The sequence below is a fragment of the Diabrotica virgifera genome, chromosome 5, assembly GCF_917563875.1.
Source record: "Diabrotica virgifera virgifera chromosome 5, PGI_DIABVI_V3a".
Taxonomy (NCBI): Eukaryota; Metazoa; Arthropoda; class Insecta; order Coleoptera; family Chrysomelidae; genus Diabrotica; species Diabrotica virgifera.
The window spans coordinates 60,410,669-60,430,246 of NC_065447.1; the positions used below are offsets into that span (position 1 = coordinate 60,410,669).

General features: G+C 31.5%; 1 protein-coding gene across 1 annotated transcript; it reads left to right on the forward strand.

Annotated features, from left to right (window-relative positions):
* Nucleotides 1–1,270: 1,270 nt before the first annotated feature.
* On the forward strand, nucleotides 1,271–17,612 carry LOC114330882 (muscle-specific protein 20). The gene is made up of 3 exons (XM_028280307.2): nucleotides 1,271–1,550; nucleotides 7,055–7,266; nucleotides 17,202–17,612. The coding sequence occupies exons 1-3, from the start codon at nucleotides 1,521–1,523 to the stop codon at nucleotides 17,512–17,514; spliced, it is 555 nt and encodes a 184-aa protein (XP_028136108.1). The 5' UTR covers nucleotides 1,271–1,520; the 3' UTR covers nucleotides 17,515–17,612.
* Nucleotides 17,613–19,578: the final 1,966 nt, after the last annotated feature.

The following is a 19,578-nucleotide window of genomic DNA, read 5'->3' on the forward strand; positions in this document are numbered from 1 at the left end:
ATAAGAGAGAAAAGAGGGAAGGAAGAGAGAAACAACAGAGAGAGAAAGAAAGAAAGAGAACAGGAAGAGAAAAAGAGGGAGAAGAGAACAGACAGACAGACATTACATTTATTAAAAATAATAGGTGAAAATAGTTTCTATCCTTGTGGAATTGGATATTAGCGTCTCTTTGAAAAGACAATGAAGTCGACTTTTCAAAGTAACAAGACATTTACTCAATACACACACTACGCATAACTCCCCTGAGCTAGATGTAAGTATAATATGTAATTACGTGGCTAAAAGTTTAACACCACGACCAGAAAACAAACAAAAAAAAGCATTGTCAAAACATTGTTAAGCATTGTCAACAAGTTTTCTGAAACGAAAGCCCGAAAAGTCCGTTTTTAGTTTTTTTATGTGTTTATGTTATCTAGTCACGGTTTACTTTAAATAAATGGACGTTTAAATTAGGATGTTAGGATACACATATAATGGACGTTGGATCATGGAAATTAGTCTAAATGTTCAAGTATTTATCTATTTACAAATTATTATTGTTATGCATCTTCTGCACATTTCTTTAAATACTAATAAGTACATTTTTCCAAAGGGTTGAAATCGGAAGAGGGCGGCAAATATTAAGGTGCACACGGGCGGCCAACATCTTAGCGGCGGCCCTGAGCGGAAGACAGACAAGAGTTTGCAATTGCAATAGCCAACCTCCATTGAGGAGAGGGTACTTTAAGAAGAAGAATATATCTAAAAGTGCAATATGTTTGTTTTGCTTTAATGCCATGGCAAACTAGATACTAAAGTTATCAAAAATAATAAATTCATAAATTCGTTCTCTTTATAAAAAGCAGTTTGTGACCATTTTTCACAAAACTCTTAGTCATATTTTGACCACATACAGATAATGGCTTACGACTACCACAACACCCTTGAATAAAATTAAACACCCTTGGAAACCAAAAAGATGAAGGCATGCGCAAAAAGGAAGAGGAATATAAAGCAAGCGTCTGTTTTGTTTTTATTTTTATTTCGATTTTCGGATTCAAGGTGTGAAAATATTGCAATATTACGATTTAAAAGATACTCTGTAAACCCTGATTCCTATTATTATAAGATTCTTATTTTTATAATATACCTAGGTGTCATAAAAGATAATTAAAAATCGTTTCGAAAATACTTATTTTACACACCTACGTGCCTAAAATATTTTCTCAATAATGAATTTAGCTAAAAATAGTGGATTTCTTAATTTCAGTCGATTTCTTGCCACGTCATGGCGTTCTTGGATGTTTAATAACAACTTATCCAGTAAAATACTCCCAATAAAGTGAATAATTTTCTAAATATAGGGAGATCCGAGAGACGCAGCGTTTTGAGACGACGGTGACGAACGACGACGCCTGTTTGAGTGGGACACGTGTGGAAAAAGGATAGCCGATATAAAAAGCCCGCACCTCAAACATTTATCCAGTTCTTTGAAAGTTGGAAAATTTTCAACACCAGTGAATTCAAAATATCTAACAAAAATGTCTCTGGAACGTCAAGTCCGTAACAAAGTAAGTCTTTTATTATTTTTAATCAATTTATTGATTATTATATAGTGCTTTTTTAAAAACTAATAAATTTTATAGAGTGATTTTTTATAAAAGATGACGTTTTAATAAAAAATTTCTAATAAAATTTGCTCTAAAGTGCTGTTTTATGAAATAAAAAATTATATTTTTTTAAATATTCCTTCACGAATCATTACAATATTTTTATTTTTCTTTGCTTTTGTTTTTGGTTTTTATTTAATAAACTTCTTAAATTTGTGTTATTGTGTAGATATTGAAAACCGGAGGTTCTCAAACTTTAAACATTTTCGTTTTTTCCTTCAACTCTATTTTCCCGCTTCTTTTTTGGTGACTTCCAAGTTAAGAAGTTTGGAGTGCTTTAAGCTTTAGTTTGTTAAGAAGATGCTATTTTTTGTATAAGTTGTCTTAACTGGAATACTGTTGTAATCGTTTTCTAGAAGCATTTTAACTGTTTTTTGTGTACGTTTTTTGGTAATTATTTTTATACTGTACACTAATTTCCTAATTTCTTAAACTAAATAACTGACCTTATAAAACATTTAATTCCCATAAACAATGTTAATGTTTTTGTGTCTACTGGTTGCCTTCAACATAGTTACAAACTTTTTTTTTTTTATTTTTTTTTATTTTACATGCTTTTATGACCACATAAGTTCTGTAAGATAACGTATTACTTCTAGTATAAACTATTTATTGGGATTTAGATGGTCTGTTAGGCACTTTTCCAATACTAAACTCTTCTTGTTTAAGGTTTATTTTATGCTTTTTAGTATTTCTATCAAATAACCTATTTTTTTTATAATAGATCTAATTCTTATTTATTCATTATTGACAGATTAGTTTCCACTCATGTCAAGTATATTGCAAACCCTTTGGCGTTGTGTACGTTCATCATTATTATCAATAGTGTTATAGTCTATTAATAGTTCAGAGAAATAAGGAAAAAAAATATCCTGTTGGTGACACATCCCCTCCAGGCCGAAACCAAATTTTTTGAGTAGTATGGACATCTATAATAATAACCTATATGTTTAATAATATGTATAATAACCTTTATATACATAGTTATAAACAAATTAAAATAAAAACCGTAAATTTTCGCTTTTTTCGTCTATAGCCAAAAAGTTAAGTATTTTAAACAAATCTGAGAATGTGAAACTTATATATCGTATAAAAAATTTCAATATGGCTTTCGCTGACTATGTCTATCCTTCTTGGTTGCTTAGAAAATTGCAAAATAATTCATAAATTTTGAATTTATATAAATATTCATAACTTATGTAAAAATTAACTTAGAACGTTCTTATTAAACGAATTGCTAGGACTTGTGGTGATTAAATTATATTTTAAATTTTTAAAGGAGTTGGTCAAATAGTTTAAAAGTCATTTAATTTGTTTATCCCAAATTAATTTTTTTTTACAACGCTATAAGTCAGAAAATGGTGAAGTTACACTAATACTTTGGATAGTTTATAAAAGAAGAAAAATTATACTATTAATTTAATTAAAAAAAAATGACAACAAATAATTCTAAATACTGCAGAATAATTATTTTGCAAAAACATGTGAATTAAAAAAGGGGGGGCTAACTTCGTCCCTAATTGTCCTAGGACAATTGTTTTCTTTCTAAATGTGTATAAAAATTCAGTCTTTCCAAATCTGAAAAAATAATTTTTCTACGGGTAACGGTTAAAAAGTTATTCTAATTGTTTAAAAGTAAGCAAAAAATCGACGTGTTTTTGCAAAATAATTTTACACTGTTTAAAATTACTTTTTGTCATTTTTTTTTAATTAAGTCAATAGTATAAATTTTCTTCTTCCATAAACTGTCAGAAGTCTTACTGTAACCTCATAATTTTCTGACTCATAGTGTTGCAAAAAAATGAATTTGGGATAAACAAATTAAAGAACTTTTAAACTACTTGATCAATTGCTTCGAAATTTAAAATATAATTTAAGCACCACAAGTCTCAGAAATTCGTGTAATAAGAAGGTTTTAAGTTAATTTTTACATATTTACAAAAACTCAAAATTTATTATTTATTTTGCAATTTCCTAAGCAACCAATAAGGATAGACATATTCAGCGAACTCCATATTGAAATTTTCTAGACGATTTATGAGTTGCTTACTCTCAAATTTGTTTAAAATGCTTAACTTTTTGGTTATAGACGAAAAAAGCAAAAATTTACCGTTTTTTGATCTTCATTTGTTTATAACTATGTATATCGTCAAAATCGGCTGCACGAAACATAAAGGTTATTAATATAGATGTCCATACTACTCAAAAAATTTGTTTTCTACCTGGAGGGGGTTGTGTCACCAACAGGCTGTGTCACGAGAAAAAACTTATCTTTATGGACTATAATAGACAAAACCTTAGAAAGATAGGGTAATCCTCGACTTTTCTGGAAAATAATTTCGTCCTTCTTTCTTTCTTGTATTGAAGGCATTTCTGATTGCTGAATTTCTCTCGGCTGAAACATGCCCTTTCCGTTTTAAACGTGTTACCATCGTACATGTCACAACTTTTTTTATTCTTTCTTTCAATTCTTTCTGAAACCTCCTTTTTTACTACTCCATATGTGCGTTCTAGAATTTTTCAGTCAAACCCTTATCCAGACCATGGTCGTTCTGTGTCAATGTCTACATCTCTGTCCTATATGGTAACACTGGCTTTAGAAGTATTCTGTACGGCCTCAGTTAACTTTTTGTGAAAAATTTTAAGGTAATTCTTTTCACACTATAGTAATCCATATTAGCAGGCACGATTCTTTAATTTTTTCGCAAACTCGTCGAGTCAGTAACAGTCCTAGACAAATAAAGGTGTCGACACTCTCTAATTCTGTTTAGTGTTCAAGGTTTCCTATCATTTAAGTTAGAGGCATACTAGTCCAGGGTAATAAGGTTTTTTACATGACACTTGAACAGCCAGGGTACTGAAGCGTTTTTTCGACAGGTAATACCTATAAGAGCAAATTGTAACTACTATTTCCTGCGTTGGATCTGGCGGCCAATTTTATTTATAAACAATTAAGTGTCAAAAAATGACACTTTTCACTTTTTTTTTCCAATCAATAGAAAACAGGGAGTCTTGTGGTTTTTTTAGTACAAATATCTTCGAGATTATGGAAAAAGCCTTAAAATGACTTTTTACAAAGTTTGATATACTCATTTATTGTTAATATAATTGCGAAAAAAGGTCGGAATTGCAAAAAAAAATATTTTCGCAATAACTGTTGTAAAAATTAGTGTGCAGCTCTGAAATTTTTGTCAAATAAGGGTTCTTTTGTGCTTAATATGTGATAAAAATTTCAAAGCGATTCATTCAATTGTTTAAATTTTATTCAAATTGCTTATCCCAGAGAGCATTTTTTTTTGCAATAACATAAGTCAGAAAAAAATGACGTCAGAACCATTCCACAGGTGTCAAATGAAAGAACATGAGCTATATTTTCAACTTAGTTTAAAAAAAGTGAATAAAAAATGCATTTATTAGTAATAAATAATTATGCAGAACTATCGTAAATCTTTCCTTATAAACTTTTATTTTGTTATATAAGAAATTATATATATTTATTACAATTTTTGATCAATTATGATATAAATAACATTGCTCGGTAGTTGTACACTTAAAAAAGGGTAAAAAAGTTATTTTTTTTTTAAAAAAAAGTTATTCAAAAAGTTTATAAAGGAAAATTGACGATACGTTTGCATAATTATTTATTACTAATAAATTCATTTTTTATTCACTTTTTTAAACCATGTTGAAAGTGTAACTCATGCTCTTTCATTTGACACCTGTGGAATGGTCCTAACGTCATTTTTTCTGACTTATGTTATTGCAAAAATAATGCTGTCTGGGATAAACAATTTGAATAAAATTTAAACAATTGAATGTATCGCTTGGAAATATTTATCACATATTAAGCACCAAAGGACCCTCATTTGACAAAAATTTCAAAGCTGTACACTAATTTTTACAATAGTTATCGCGAAAATAATTTTTTTTGCAGTTCCGACCTGTTTTCGCAATTATATTAACAATAAATGAGTATATCAATCTTTACAATATGTCATTTTAAAGCTCTTTCCATAATCTCGAAGATATTTGTACTAAACAAATCGTAAGTTTCACTGCTTTCCGTTGATTTAAAAAAAGGGGAAAATGCCATTTTTTGACAGGTAATTGTTTATAAATAAAAATAGCCGCCAGATCCTACGGAGGAAATAGTTACAATTTGTTCCTATAGGTATTACCTGTCGAAAAAACGCTTCAGTACCCGCCCTGGCTGCTGAAGTGTCACGAACAGGGTATATTTTTGTCTTATTACCCTGGCCTATACGTATATTACGTATGTTTGTGTTTTGTATCCTGTTAAAGATCTTCTTTTGTGTGTATATACATATATCCGTTTCGGATAGATATTTTGTACTTAGTCTATTTGTAACGATGGTTGTTCACCTGTGATTGCTTTGAGTCTGAAAGAGTATTTTTAGAGCGTAGTAAGCACAAAGTTCTTATTACCTTTTTGTTTAACTTTGGTTTGAAACATTTTCCTAGTATGCTAAAACAAGTTGCTTTTTTTTCCATTTTCTGATATTGTACTATGTAGTTGCAGAATGGCTCTGGTCTGAATGGAATAGTACTTACTCTTTAGTAATACTGTCAACGCCCCTTTATCAATATGCTCTGGCAACCACAACAGTTTTCAATTCAATTCTCTTAGGGTGTGCTCACTACGGAGCACGAGCTACGGTGCTCACTATGGATTGTATCCTCGCTCCGACCCTTGCTCCCTGGTATTTATATTCGTGAATTCTCGCATTTAAAATAATGTATTTATTTTACATAGCGATCGAAACTATATTATCGATCGCTATCTAAAATAAATACAATATTTTAAATGCGAGAATTCATGAATATAACGAATGTAAATACCAGGGAGCAAGGGTCGGAGCGAGGATACAATCCATTGCTCTCCGTAGTGAGCACAACCTAATGAACTTATAAGTTGAAGACTTCAGACTGATCGTTGCATCTTGGATGTCTCGGTCAATCAATATTTAGGCTGAATTGAAGCGGTTTTATGCAACTTTTGAGCTAGGTTTTTAACTCATTGTTCGCCATTATTTGTTTTTGTTTTGTAGTAGTATGTTTTTTTTTCAAATTATGTACATAGTTCTTTTTCCCTATTCTACACTATTTGTTTGTTGGTGAAATTGTAATAAATAAAAAACTTAATTTAAATGATTAAATAATTTAGTTACAGTTTTATGGTCTATTATATGTCTGACATAATGGGAACTTTTTTAAGTGTGTAAAGTTTCTTTAAAGTCTTAGCTAGGAATTAAAAAAAACTTTACACGCTTAAAAAATACTTCTCTTTCTCATTCTTTCACTTGTCAGAAGTGTGTACAAAAACATATCGGCCTTTCCATTAATTATAAATATATCTATTATAATTAATGTAAACCTTCTTTCAGCTCGCCGCTAAACGCGATCCCCAACAAGACAAAGAAGCTCAAGCATGGATCGAGACTATCCTTGGCGCCAAATTCCCTCCAGGTGAAGCCTACGAAGATGTTATCCGTGACGGAACTGTCCTCTGCCAACTCATCAACAAATTGGCTCCAGGATCAGTCGCCAAAATCAACACATCTGGTGGACAATTCAAAATGATGGAAAACATCAACAAGTAAGTCGTCACAGATCATTCAGTAGCTATCAGATATGAACGGATATAGCCAATACATTTTACCATATAAATCAAACTCGTATGCAAACGTTTCTTCGCCATTTTCAATTAGCGCTATAATTACACAGTGAGGACGTTTGAGTTGGAATAAAATGTTTTCTCTAGAATGGGCGACACTGCAAATAAATCCTGAAACAGGTCGATTTTTATTTTTAAATTATAATTTTTTGTCATGTATATCATATCTACTAGTAACGTCATCCATCTGGGCGTGATGACCTAATTGATGATTTTTTTAAATGAGAAGAGGGGTCGTGTGAAAGCTCATTCGAAACGTTATTTAATTCTCTATCCACTAATATAAAGATTAGCATAATTATTTATACAAGGTGCCCAAAAAATTATTTTTTTAAATAAATTAATTGTCCAAAAACAGGAAGAAATGTTTATTTGGTAAATAAATATTGTTTTTCGCTTAAATTCAATATTAAAGCTGCCACGTACCTGCCTCTTTGAACATGTAATTTAAGTGAAAAGCAATATTTATTTTTCAAATTAACATTTCTTTGTTTTCTGACAGCAGTAAAATGTATTTTGCATTAAATAAATTACATACATTCTTCTTTTTGTCTCAATTTATTTAATTCATATAATTGGAGAACTGCCGCCATAGACAGGAGAAAATGGAGAAAAACCGTGGAGAAATTCCAAGCCTTTAAGGCCTGTTGAGCTATATTATAGATAATTTAATTCAAATTTGTTTTTGAGCACGCTGTATAAATAATAATTATACTAATCTTTATATTAGTGGATAAAGAATTGAATAGCTTTTCGAATGAATTATCACACGACCCCTATTCTCATTTAAAAAAAAATCATCGATATCATCATCACACCCAGATGAATGATGTCACTATTTAGTATGGTATATACGCCAAAAAATTATAATTTAAAAATAAAAATCGACCTGTTTAGGGATTTATCTCGAGAGTCACCCATTCTCGAGAAATTGAGGTTATTCCATCTCAAACGTCGTCACTGTATAAACATTACTTAATAAAATTTACATTTATGTCTACACTATTTGCTAGTTTGAAATGGAATGCAAAAGTGATATATTTTAACCTAAAGTCACACATCGCATCGGTTACTTGAAAACTACGAGTGGTTCATGGTCATATTTAAATAGGTTCAGTGGTAGTTTTCAAGTGTCTGTCATGTGGCGATAATGTAAAATATCATTTATGAATTTCATCGCAAACTAGCAAAAAGTGCAGACATAAACATAAATTGTATTAATTAATGTTTATACCTATAATTGGAGTGCTTATTGAAAATGGCGAAGAGTGCCGAAACGTTTACGTAACAATGAAGTATTTTATTTATAACAGACCGACAAAACCAGGAATTAAAAGAAGTTTATATTTAAAATTCACGGTCAGGAAATAACAAAGAATATAAATATAGTTGGTCGTACATAAAATATAGAGTGCAAGTACCCCGGTTTCCCTTTCTAAGCGTTGCAAATTTATATAAGGTACATATTCATTTTTAAAGAAAATGATAGCTTTATAGGATAATCTTAAAATATACAAATTTGGGAAAATCACTGAAGCAAAGGCATTATTATCATATTCTCTAATATTCTTCTACGCAGAAGAATTAATTTTGTTGTCTAAAAATACTTCTAAAAATCTAAAGTAAATATTTATGTGCACTATAACTTTAACTTTACGTTTATTATTAAATTCTAAAAATATATTTTCTGATTCATTCCATGTTTTCAGCAAAAGTTTAACATATTTATAATTCAAAGTTTTACTATCGCCTTCAAGCTAAAAAGAGACCTTACAGTAATTAAAAAGTTTATTTATTCTAAAATAAATAAAATATATCTAAATATAACTTTATTTGAATTTTCATCTGCGCAATCAAATATGATTAGTTAAAATTTATTGGTATTTTCTATTTCAATAGGAACCTAGGATCAAGTGCTTTTTTACCTTTGATTAGGTGTTTTATATTTTTTCTGAAAAATACAATAAAATATCGTATCATTAAGACCGAAATAAGTAGAAAAGTTAATATATCCAAAGCCTTAAATTTTTTCTTTCGCAAAAAACCAAAAAATATTATCGATCGAATTGGCCTAGGATCAGGTCCTTTTTTACCTTTGATTAGGTCTTATATTCTATGTGAAAATACAATGAAATGTAAAATTAAAGAAAAAGATCTTCTGTGTAAAAGGTATATTAGTTCGAAACACCCAATAAAGGGCTACATTAAAATACAGAACGTTTTCGCTCTAAAGAGAGCATCATCATAGGGAGCGGATTTATATGCGATCAATTTTGATGAAATATGCGATATATATGCACAAAAATTCAAAAAATGCGCATTTCGAGAAAGCACAAATTTTCTGTTCTATTCTATTCTAGGGGGTTCTTTTACAGGGGGGCGGCAATCTTATTTATTATCTTTCAAATAAAATCGTTATTTTTTATACAATGCAATTTATTCACATTTTTTACAAAAACTGATACCAATAGTTACCTATTTAAAATAAAACAACAATATCACTATATATATCTTCGATTATAATTCACTACAATGTGTTTTTCAAATTTTTCAGGAGGAAACATTTTCTTATCAGATAAAATATTTTTATAACTTGAAAAACTCCTTTCAATATCAACAGAAGTAATTGGGGCGCATTAAAATAACTTGTTAAAGACGAAAATTCTGCACCAAAATCCATTTGAAAATTTCCATTAAAAATTTCGCATTATGTCCACCAAAGTTTTAAAACCGTTTAAAGACCGGATCTGATCTAAAGCATGAATATTTCAATTTCCGTTAGAAAATCGTAAATCTATGGTTAAATGTGTAAATTCTCTTAACAATAGGGGATTTAAAAGAATCACCAGAATTATAGGTACCTACTAAATTGGGATACAAATTGTACTAAATATAATAAGAGTAAATAAAATTCGGATTTCCCGGTCAACCATCCTTCATCATTTTAACATCGTACAATAATTTTATAACGGCGTTCTATAAGCACTATAAGCACTTTGTCTAAAGATCGGGTATTTTCTAAGAAAAAATGAAAAGGCAGTGAATGAACCGTCTCTCTTCAGGTAGTTCTCGAATTAATAGATACGACAGCATGTGCGGGGAAATATTTTGTGTCGAATTAAAAAATTAAATTTTTTTTTTGACCTAATGTTTTTAAATATGCACAAAATATGCATGTTTCTTTAAAAATATGCAAAATTTAGTAAAGTGCTCAAATATGCGAAATATGCATGCAATATGCATTTAGCATAAAATCCGCTCCCTAATCATCAGTGTTATAAGCAAGCTCTACGTGCTAAGCCACCAAAAATACATGGGTTAAAACCCTTAAAATGCCGACCAAAGGTCTTACATTGGCATATTATTTAGTAAACCCTGGCGATGGGTGAAATTTAAAAGGTATACCTCAAGGCACCTTATTTATGACCATACCAAAAGCATGTGTGTGGTTGAGTTGATTTCTCTGTCTTCACAAAGAGAAAGGTGAAAGCGAACTGGCTTTCATAAGTTCACTTTCACTTTTCACAAGTTGGCCCCCACCTTTCTCTTTGAGAAGACAGAGAAATCAACTCCACCACCCACATGCTTGTGGTATAGTCATATAGTGCCTTGAGGTATACCTTTTAAATTTCACCCATCGCCAGGGTTTAATAAATAATATTCCAATATAAGACCTCTGGTCGGCATTTTAAGGGTTTTAACCCATGTATTTTTGGTGGATTAGCATGTAAAGCTTGCTTAGAACACTGATGATGCTCTCTTTAGAGCGAAAGCGTTCTCTATTATAATGTAGCCCTGTATTGGGGTTTTCAAACTAATATACCTTTTACACAGAAGATCTTTTTCTTCAATTTTTGTTTTAATTTTTCAATTACCAAATGTGGTATCATCACGTTCGATACAGTGAATACAGTTCGAAGTAAAACAGTGAATAGGTCCGAATTATCAAATTTTTTCTATCACAAACAACCAAAAAGATATTAAATTTATATTAATTTTGAAAAGAGAAAAAATATATAGTTTAAGTTTAAATGAAAACAATTATTCAAAGTGCAAGAAGGGGAATGTAGATGTGATTAAAGAAAACAAATTCACAAAATTTTCTGGAAAATCAACCGAAAATAAACAATAGAAATGTGAAAAGACCACATGCAGGGTGGATAACATTAATCACTGGGCGAAAAACAGAAGAGTAGAATAGAACGACCACATAAGACGAATGACAACAAATAGAGTAGTAAGGACGGCAAGAGATGGTTCCCCATTCCCCAATAGGAAAACGAACAGTGGAAAGGCTACGAAAACGATGGAATGACAACTTACTGGAGACACATTGAAAAACAGAGAGAGTCACGTCTACACAAAAAGAAGAAGAAGCGTGTGAAAAGATAAATTAGTTTAAGCATTTAGAAGAACTTATATAAAATTATGGCTCAAAAAGGATCTGTGAGTGTCTAGCAACAGGAACAGTAACGCGATTACTGAAGATAAATGATGTATGTAAAGCAACAAAACTCGAAAGGACAATACAACCCGTAGATCAAAAGACAAGTGAGACTTTGACCATGACCAAAGACGATGAAATGAAATAAGAGATAAACATACGAAAAGTACTACGAAATAAATATTTATAACAGTTTTTAGGGAAGAAATAACAATAAAGACACGCCACGCAGAGCTAGGAAGATGGATCAGTTAGTACGATGCAGGAAATAAACAGAAATTGATCGAAATGTAAAAATGTAATCAAAACATCAAAGAAAGTATCATGACATAATATGCAGCAGAAATTTGAATCATAAACAAAAAAACCAATGAATCATTCTGACGACCGGAATGGAATACTGGAGATGATACTATGGCCTAACTAGAAGAGACAGAATATCAAATGAAGAGATAAAGAGAAGAACGAAAGTGGAAAAAGCTGCCCTGTACAGATAAAAGCAGACTAAAATGGTACGACCACGTACGTAGAGCAGAAAATACATGGATAAACAAGGTTGCAGATTGGAGTCCGAGACGAACAAAAGGGAGAAGACGACCGAGAAGAACATGGAGAAATGACAAAGCCATGTCAAGGCAACGATCGGAAGACGGAGACTGGTAAGATCGTGAAAAATGGAAGTTCTAGCTGACGGAAGGGAAAATGGTATATTACAAAAGAACATCTAATGTATCAAAGTAATGTAATTCATTTTTGGTAGCATTTAGGAACTCATTAAAAACTCCACGGAATCACCTTCAGGGGCATTCTTCAACAATGTGACGACCAGTCTGTAGTTGCCAAGCACACTCACATTCTGGAATAAGGGCTTTTCGTCTCCTATGTAAACTAGTACATCTAAAACTCTGTTTAGCCTTGTTCATGTATTACGGGGCAGTTCAAAGCCTGGCAGTTATTGATCGATATAGACAATTTGGTGCATTTCCTGTGGTGAGTCGCTCTACCATTGTTCTTTAAAACTGAAGGTTTTGTCAAGAGTTATTCTTAGATATTTTGGTGTTAAGTTGTGAGTTAGTAGTCTGTTTTTAAAGTTCATGGAGAGCATTTTATTGGCGTAGGCACTTCCGTTTTCGTTGCATTAAGGCAAGATCATCCGTGAGTATTGTTTCTGTAATATAATGCTATTATACCTTGATGGAATAATCCAGCCGTCAGCGTAGTCAAATTTGAGCGAAGTTATGCTAGGGAGGTTTGCGATATATAAATTACTCAATACGGGTGTCAGGACAGATCGCTGCGGCAGTCCATTACTATGCTTCATTTGGACACTTTTTAAATTTCCCATCATAACTTAAAAGAGTCTGTTCGTGGGTATGATATCAATGATATTAGTTATTTTTTGGCATGGAATGGTACTAAGTAGATTGTAGATGAGTCCTTGACTTCAGACGGTATCGTATGCAGCTGATAGGTCAATGAAAGCAACAGACGTTTTTGTCTTTCAGTATGCCACAGCAAGTCGAATGCAGTTCGTTTATATTACATGTTTAGAGCTAGCTAATAATATTATGATTATTGCCAGCGTCTATATCTGTGAAGACTATTTTTTCTTTTTTTTAAGTGGTGGAATTAGACAAAATCGGTTAACATAAAGTGAAATGCATGAACAAAAAATATTTAACCTGCACCAAAATGTTTTATAATAATACTGGAAACGTCAACATAAGTACATTAAAATTTATAAATGCAATCAATAAAAAACGAATTAAAAACGAAATAATAAACAAGTTTCTATTTCTGTCGAAAATGCAATAACATAGTTTAACTAAACTCCTTTATTTTTGTAAGTAATCATTCGGAAAATTTAAATTTCCACTATTCGAGAAAAATCTATTTTGGACTCAGCATTCACGCGCACTTAACAAATAAGATTCTTCTGGATTTTGTTCGCGTGTAATCTAAAATTAAATGTACGCCTTAACAAAATATTGAAATTTTTCGGTGCTGTTCATCGGTATTTTTAGTTGATTTATTTAACCACGACTATTTTGAAAAGCTTTGAGCAACGTAATATTATACCCTTGATTCTTAGCATTTTTCAGAGGTGTGAATGTTTTCAAATTTATTTTTAAAGCGGACAGATATTAATTATTTAATAAATAATCCAAGATATATATTTGTGAAGTTGAACTCGTTAGTTATTGGAAACATTTCATTTTTCATAAATACACCTGATGAAAAATTGATAAAATCTATGTTACAAAATACACCATCCCAATTCAGGTTTTGTTTTTCACTTCATATATTATTAAATGCAATGTGAGAAAATATTTATTTATAAAGCTGAACAGGCCTTAAAGGCCTAGGGCTAAACTACAATTAATATAATACTGGTATATTACAAAACTTATATCAAGTAGGGTGGCTTTGACTTTTTCTGGTTTATTTCTAAATCAAAATATTTTGCAATTTATAAAAATATAAGGCAGATCTGGACAAGATAATGAACATGGACAAGATTTAAAAAACTAAATGAGCCATGGAACGACATATGCTTGGTATCTCACTCATAGATCGGCAAACAAACGAAGCAAAGCGAAACAAAACAAAAGTAAGGGACGCAGTGGAACAAACAGCTAAATTAAAATGGAAATGGGCTGGACACAACGAACGTCTTTCAACTTCCAAAGAAGTTGGAAACTGATGGCCGTACGACGCTAAGAGACCAAGAGGAAGACCTCAAATGCGCTGGAACGACATCAAAAGAGTCGCAGGACCAGGGGCGGTTTCTCCATTGGTTCACTTGTGCAGTGAACACTCAATCAAATTTCATTAAAATACATATTTTTAAAAATCTCATAAATATCATTAAAATATTTTTTCTTAAATCTCATAAATATCATAATATCATTAAAATATAACTGTATTTATTAATCACATAATTTATTTGCACAACACCCCTTTGCTAGATGCACGTGGTAAGTGCAGAATTCAAATTGAACCCAGCCACTATACAGTAACCCTATAGAAGAACGAGAGCTCTTAAATCCGTCAACCAGCGATTCTCCTATCTTAAAACATCGAGGATTTGTGCACTGCACACAGAGACCGGGGCGGAGCGTTTCGATTCACAGTTTGGCATTTTCTATTGTGGGAATTTATTAAATACAATATTGGTAGGTACTTTTTTTAGGATTGAGCCTTATTCAGTGAAGTTTATAAAAGAAAATGCAAATAGTTTTGAAAATCGACTTCTTATAAAAAGAACGGAAAAAAGTTTAAACATTGTTTTAAAGTTGAACAATACAGAAAAACTTCGTGATTATGCGGGTGTGATAAACTACCTTCTTTATTTTGTTTTCCATGTTTAGTGTTTTCAAAGAATAAAACTATAATTTGGATGCCGTTAAAATAAACGAATATTTAAACAGTTTTGACAAAGCCATTTCAATTTTCGTAACTTCTGCGTCCATCTTCACCACCGAAGAAGCGCCATCATTCAGTAGATATCATATTCTGCACAAAACAAAAAAAGTGTGTGATATCCTGACTAATCTGGTCAAAGATAGGTTTCATTTTACAGAACATATTTTGGCGAGGCCCCAAAAATTTTTCGCCTGCGGCGCTTATTCACCGTTTGTATAATTACATTCTTTAATTGAACACCCTCCTTAAATTACCACGAGCCGCCAATGCGCAGGACCAATGTGGAAACACCTCACAACAGGGATGAATGGCGAGAAACGGGAGAGAACTTTATTCGACAATTCGAATAGAAGAAAGGCTCTAAAAAAAGGCATATCTCGAGCACTGAGTTCGTTAAATCTTATCCAAGTATATTTTCACTCCTAGAGCATCATCAGGGCGTTTCGGCAAATCAGGAAGGTATCCTAGAATGTCGTAACATTTGTTTCCGTTGAGGAAAATCATGGCGGAAATTAAAACATAACACAAAACACACCCTTGGACAATGTACAAACAGATTAAAATTTTACCTCTCTTTCTAATCTTTTTATAATATTTCTTAATTATTTTCTTGTTTTCGTTAGAAGAGTAAAATCATCAGCGAAGGCCAGATATTGATGTTCACTGTTGAAAATTGATCTGTTTATTTTAACTCGGCAGTGGCGGCTGGGCAGAGGAGGCAAAGGAGGCTTAGCCTCCCCATAAATGTTTTACACATGCTACAGTGTTTTGTTTACTTTGCTATTTTGCTTCTCATTAGAGATATCGGAAAAAGTTATTTGAACAAGTTGTTCCAAATAATGTTCTAACCCCACATACCAAATTTCATCACAAAATTCGCACTTTTAATTTTTTCATTATTTGTAGTCAGGATCCTAAAACTGGAGCGGAGGCTGCTGGCCAGAAAATCTCACTTGCTAATGCTCCGCGCAGTCCAGCAGCGTTTACGGAGACCCGGTCTCCTTAGAGCTGCATTATAGTTTAACGCACATGCTTCCCGGAGATTGGAGAAGGGCGGCTGATCAGCTAGCAGCCTCCTCTGCAATTTTAGGATCCTGACTACAAATAATGAAAAAACTAAAAGTGCGAAATTTGTGATGATATTTGGTATTTGGGGTTAGAATAATATTTGGAACAACTTGTTCAAATAACTTTTTCCGATATTTGTAATGCAAAGCAAAATATTGGTAATTTACCGTGTTTTTGGATTCGCAGTAGGCCGCTTTTCAAATCTTCAAATCTGTATATATTTTGATATGCATATCTACTTACAGAGATATAATTCTTAAAAAATAAACGACACAAACTTTGGTAATACCTACACTTTCACAATTTGACTAACTATTTTTAAAATGATATGATATTATGAAATTATGAATTATGGTAATATTATAAAATGTAAATAAAAAATGGTCAAAAAAATGGGGCCCTAAATTAGATTTTTTTGGCGGATTTTTTTGCTTGTGCAAATTTGTCCAGATATTTTACAGTTAGGTATAGCCTCGCCTATTGTAAAAATCACCAGCCGCCACTTTAACTCGGCTATTTCTGATTATTGTTTCCAATATAAATGTTTCTGAATTAAAAAGTACTTTGGATAATGGATTTCCTTGCCTAAGACCTCTGTTCACCTCAAACTCATCCGATGAGAATTCTCTCAATACTACATGATCTCTTGTGCTATTCAGAGATATTCTTACTAACCTAACCAGTTTTGCGGGTATGCTAAAGCAGCTCAGTGATTTATACATTTCTTTCTTCTTATCCTATCATACTTTTTTTTTAAATCTATGAACAACGCCTGAAGGGTTACCTTCAGTTACCTGTGAGAAAAATAAATAACTTTAAAAATATTTTTTACCCTTACTTTACCACTTATATTTTGACTTATTTATTTTATGTCTTTCAACGTTTAATTCGTTTATTTAACGTTTTATTCTTTTTTCAGCTTCCAAGCCGCAATCAAAGCCTACGGTGTAGCTGATATTGATGTTTTCCAAACCGTCGACCTCTGGGAAAAGAAAGACATCGCCCAAGTAACCAATACCCTCTTTGCTATTGGCAGACAGACCTACAAGCACCCTGAATGGAAAGGACCTTACCTTGGACCCAAACCCGCTGACGAAAACAAGAGAGAATTCACTGAAGAACAACTTAAAGCTGGTGAGACTATGATTGGGCTCCAAGCTGGTCAAAACAAAGGAGCTTCCCAAGCCGGACAGAACATGGGTGCTGGTCGCAAAATTATCCTTGGAAAGTAATTTATTTATTTTTTTTAACTTTTACACTATTTTTTAATTTGTATACGTAACTTTTATTTTTTAATTTATTATAACAATAAAGTTTATTTTTAACAGTTTTTGTTTTGTTATTTTGTACTACATTCCAAAAATGTCAAATATTCCTTAAAAAGTAAAAAACAGCATTCGTTAAATATACTGCTCGCCAAAGCACAATAACAAAAGAGAACAATTTGGAAATTTCTTTAAAACATCAGGAAATACATTTTACAGCAGGAGGAGATTTTAATTCTAAGCATACCATCCATAATTATTACCACAAAAAGACAAATAACTTCTTGAAGGTATAAACTCGACCGATGCAAATTATTTCACCACAAAGGAACCAACTTACTGACCTACCGACAATGCAAAAATACCTGATCTACTCCAATTCTATATTATTGCAGGAATTAATGTTAATTTGGTAAAATTAGAATCTTGTTACGATCTACTCTCTGAAAACTCTAGCATAATTGCGACATGGTAAGCACAAATAAAAAACAGTACTAAACAACCATCACTACACAGTAACAAAAGAGACTGGAGCATTTTCAGGAATATTGACATAAACATATCATTGAAAACAGAAAGTGACATTTACACCAATCAGTAGAAAATCTTCAGAAAGCTGTACAAGAAACTGCTTAAGTATTTTCTATGGGAAATGAGCCACAATTTTACTAAAAAATGAATTTATTAACGTTTCGAAGCCCAAATCGGGTTTCGTTGTCAAAATACAAAATACTATTAAAATAAACAAAAATAAACAAAAATCTAATAAAATTGAACAGAACATCAGCAAAGAGGAAATGAAAGCTTTAAAAACTTTAAAAAATGATGACTCCATAACAATCCTACCAGCAGATAAAGGAAATGCAACTGTGATAATGGATAAAATACAATATGAGGACAAAATTACAGATCTAATTACAAATGGACCTTATACCAAATTAACGAAGGATCCAACGAAGACACTGGAAAACAAAATCTATAGAATTTTATTCAAATTTAAAAATGATCTAACGTACTATCAAAGAAAATTAATGACACCTCATTACAGTAAGACACCATATTTTTATGGAGTACCGAAAATTCATAAAACGAATATTCCACTTAGACCCATCAATAGTACCATCAATTCTCCTTGTAGTGAGCTATCAAAATTTTTATTAAATATTATAAAAGGATTTGCAAATAAAAATGACACATTTATAAAAAATACACAACATTTTTTAAACAAATTAACAAATATTGAATTTAATCCAAATAATATTTTAGTAAGTGTTGACATAAACAGTTTATTTACAAATGTGCCATTAGATAAAACTTTAAACATAATTAAAACGAAGTTAGAAAATGATAATACATTGACTACTAGGACAAAACTAAATGTATCAGCTATAATGTAGTTATTGACATTATGTACTAATAATACATATTTTCAACTAAATAATGAATTCTATAAACAAAATTTTGGTCTAGCAATAGGCTCTCCTGTATCTCCATTATTGGCTAATATATTTATGGAGTATTTCGAAACTAATATCATTTCTAAACAAAATTTAAAACCCACAGTATGGTGGAGATATGTAGATGATGTGTTTTCAATATGGCCTCAGATCAGAATTGTTGGATACATTCCTGAATATTATAAACGATCAAGAAAAGACAAAAAATTTACAATGGAAAAGGAATATAATAACACTTTGCCTTTCCTCGATGTTTTAGTCTCAAAGAAGGATACTGGGATACTGGATATGAGACTCAAGTGTATAGAAAACCAACACACACCAACAGATATCTCAATTACAAATCAAATCACATCAACGTTAAAAGGGAATCATTAAATCCTTATATGATAGAGCCAAAATTACTTGTTCTAACGAAAATTCATTTTTAGAAGAAAAACAATTGTTAACATCTGTTTTATTAAAAAATGATTATCCTTTATCATTTATAAATAAGGAGTTGACAAGATTGGATCGAATGGAACAGAACAACTTAGAACGGGATCCTACAACATTCACAAGAAATAATACGAGG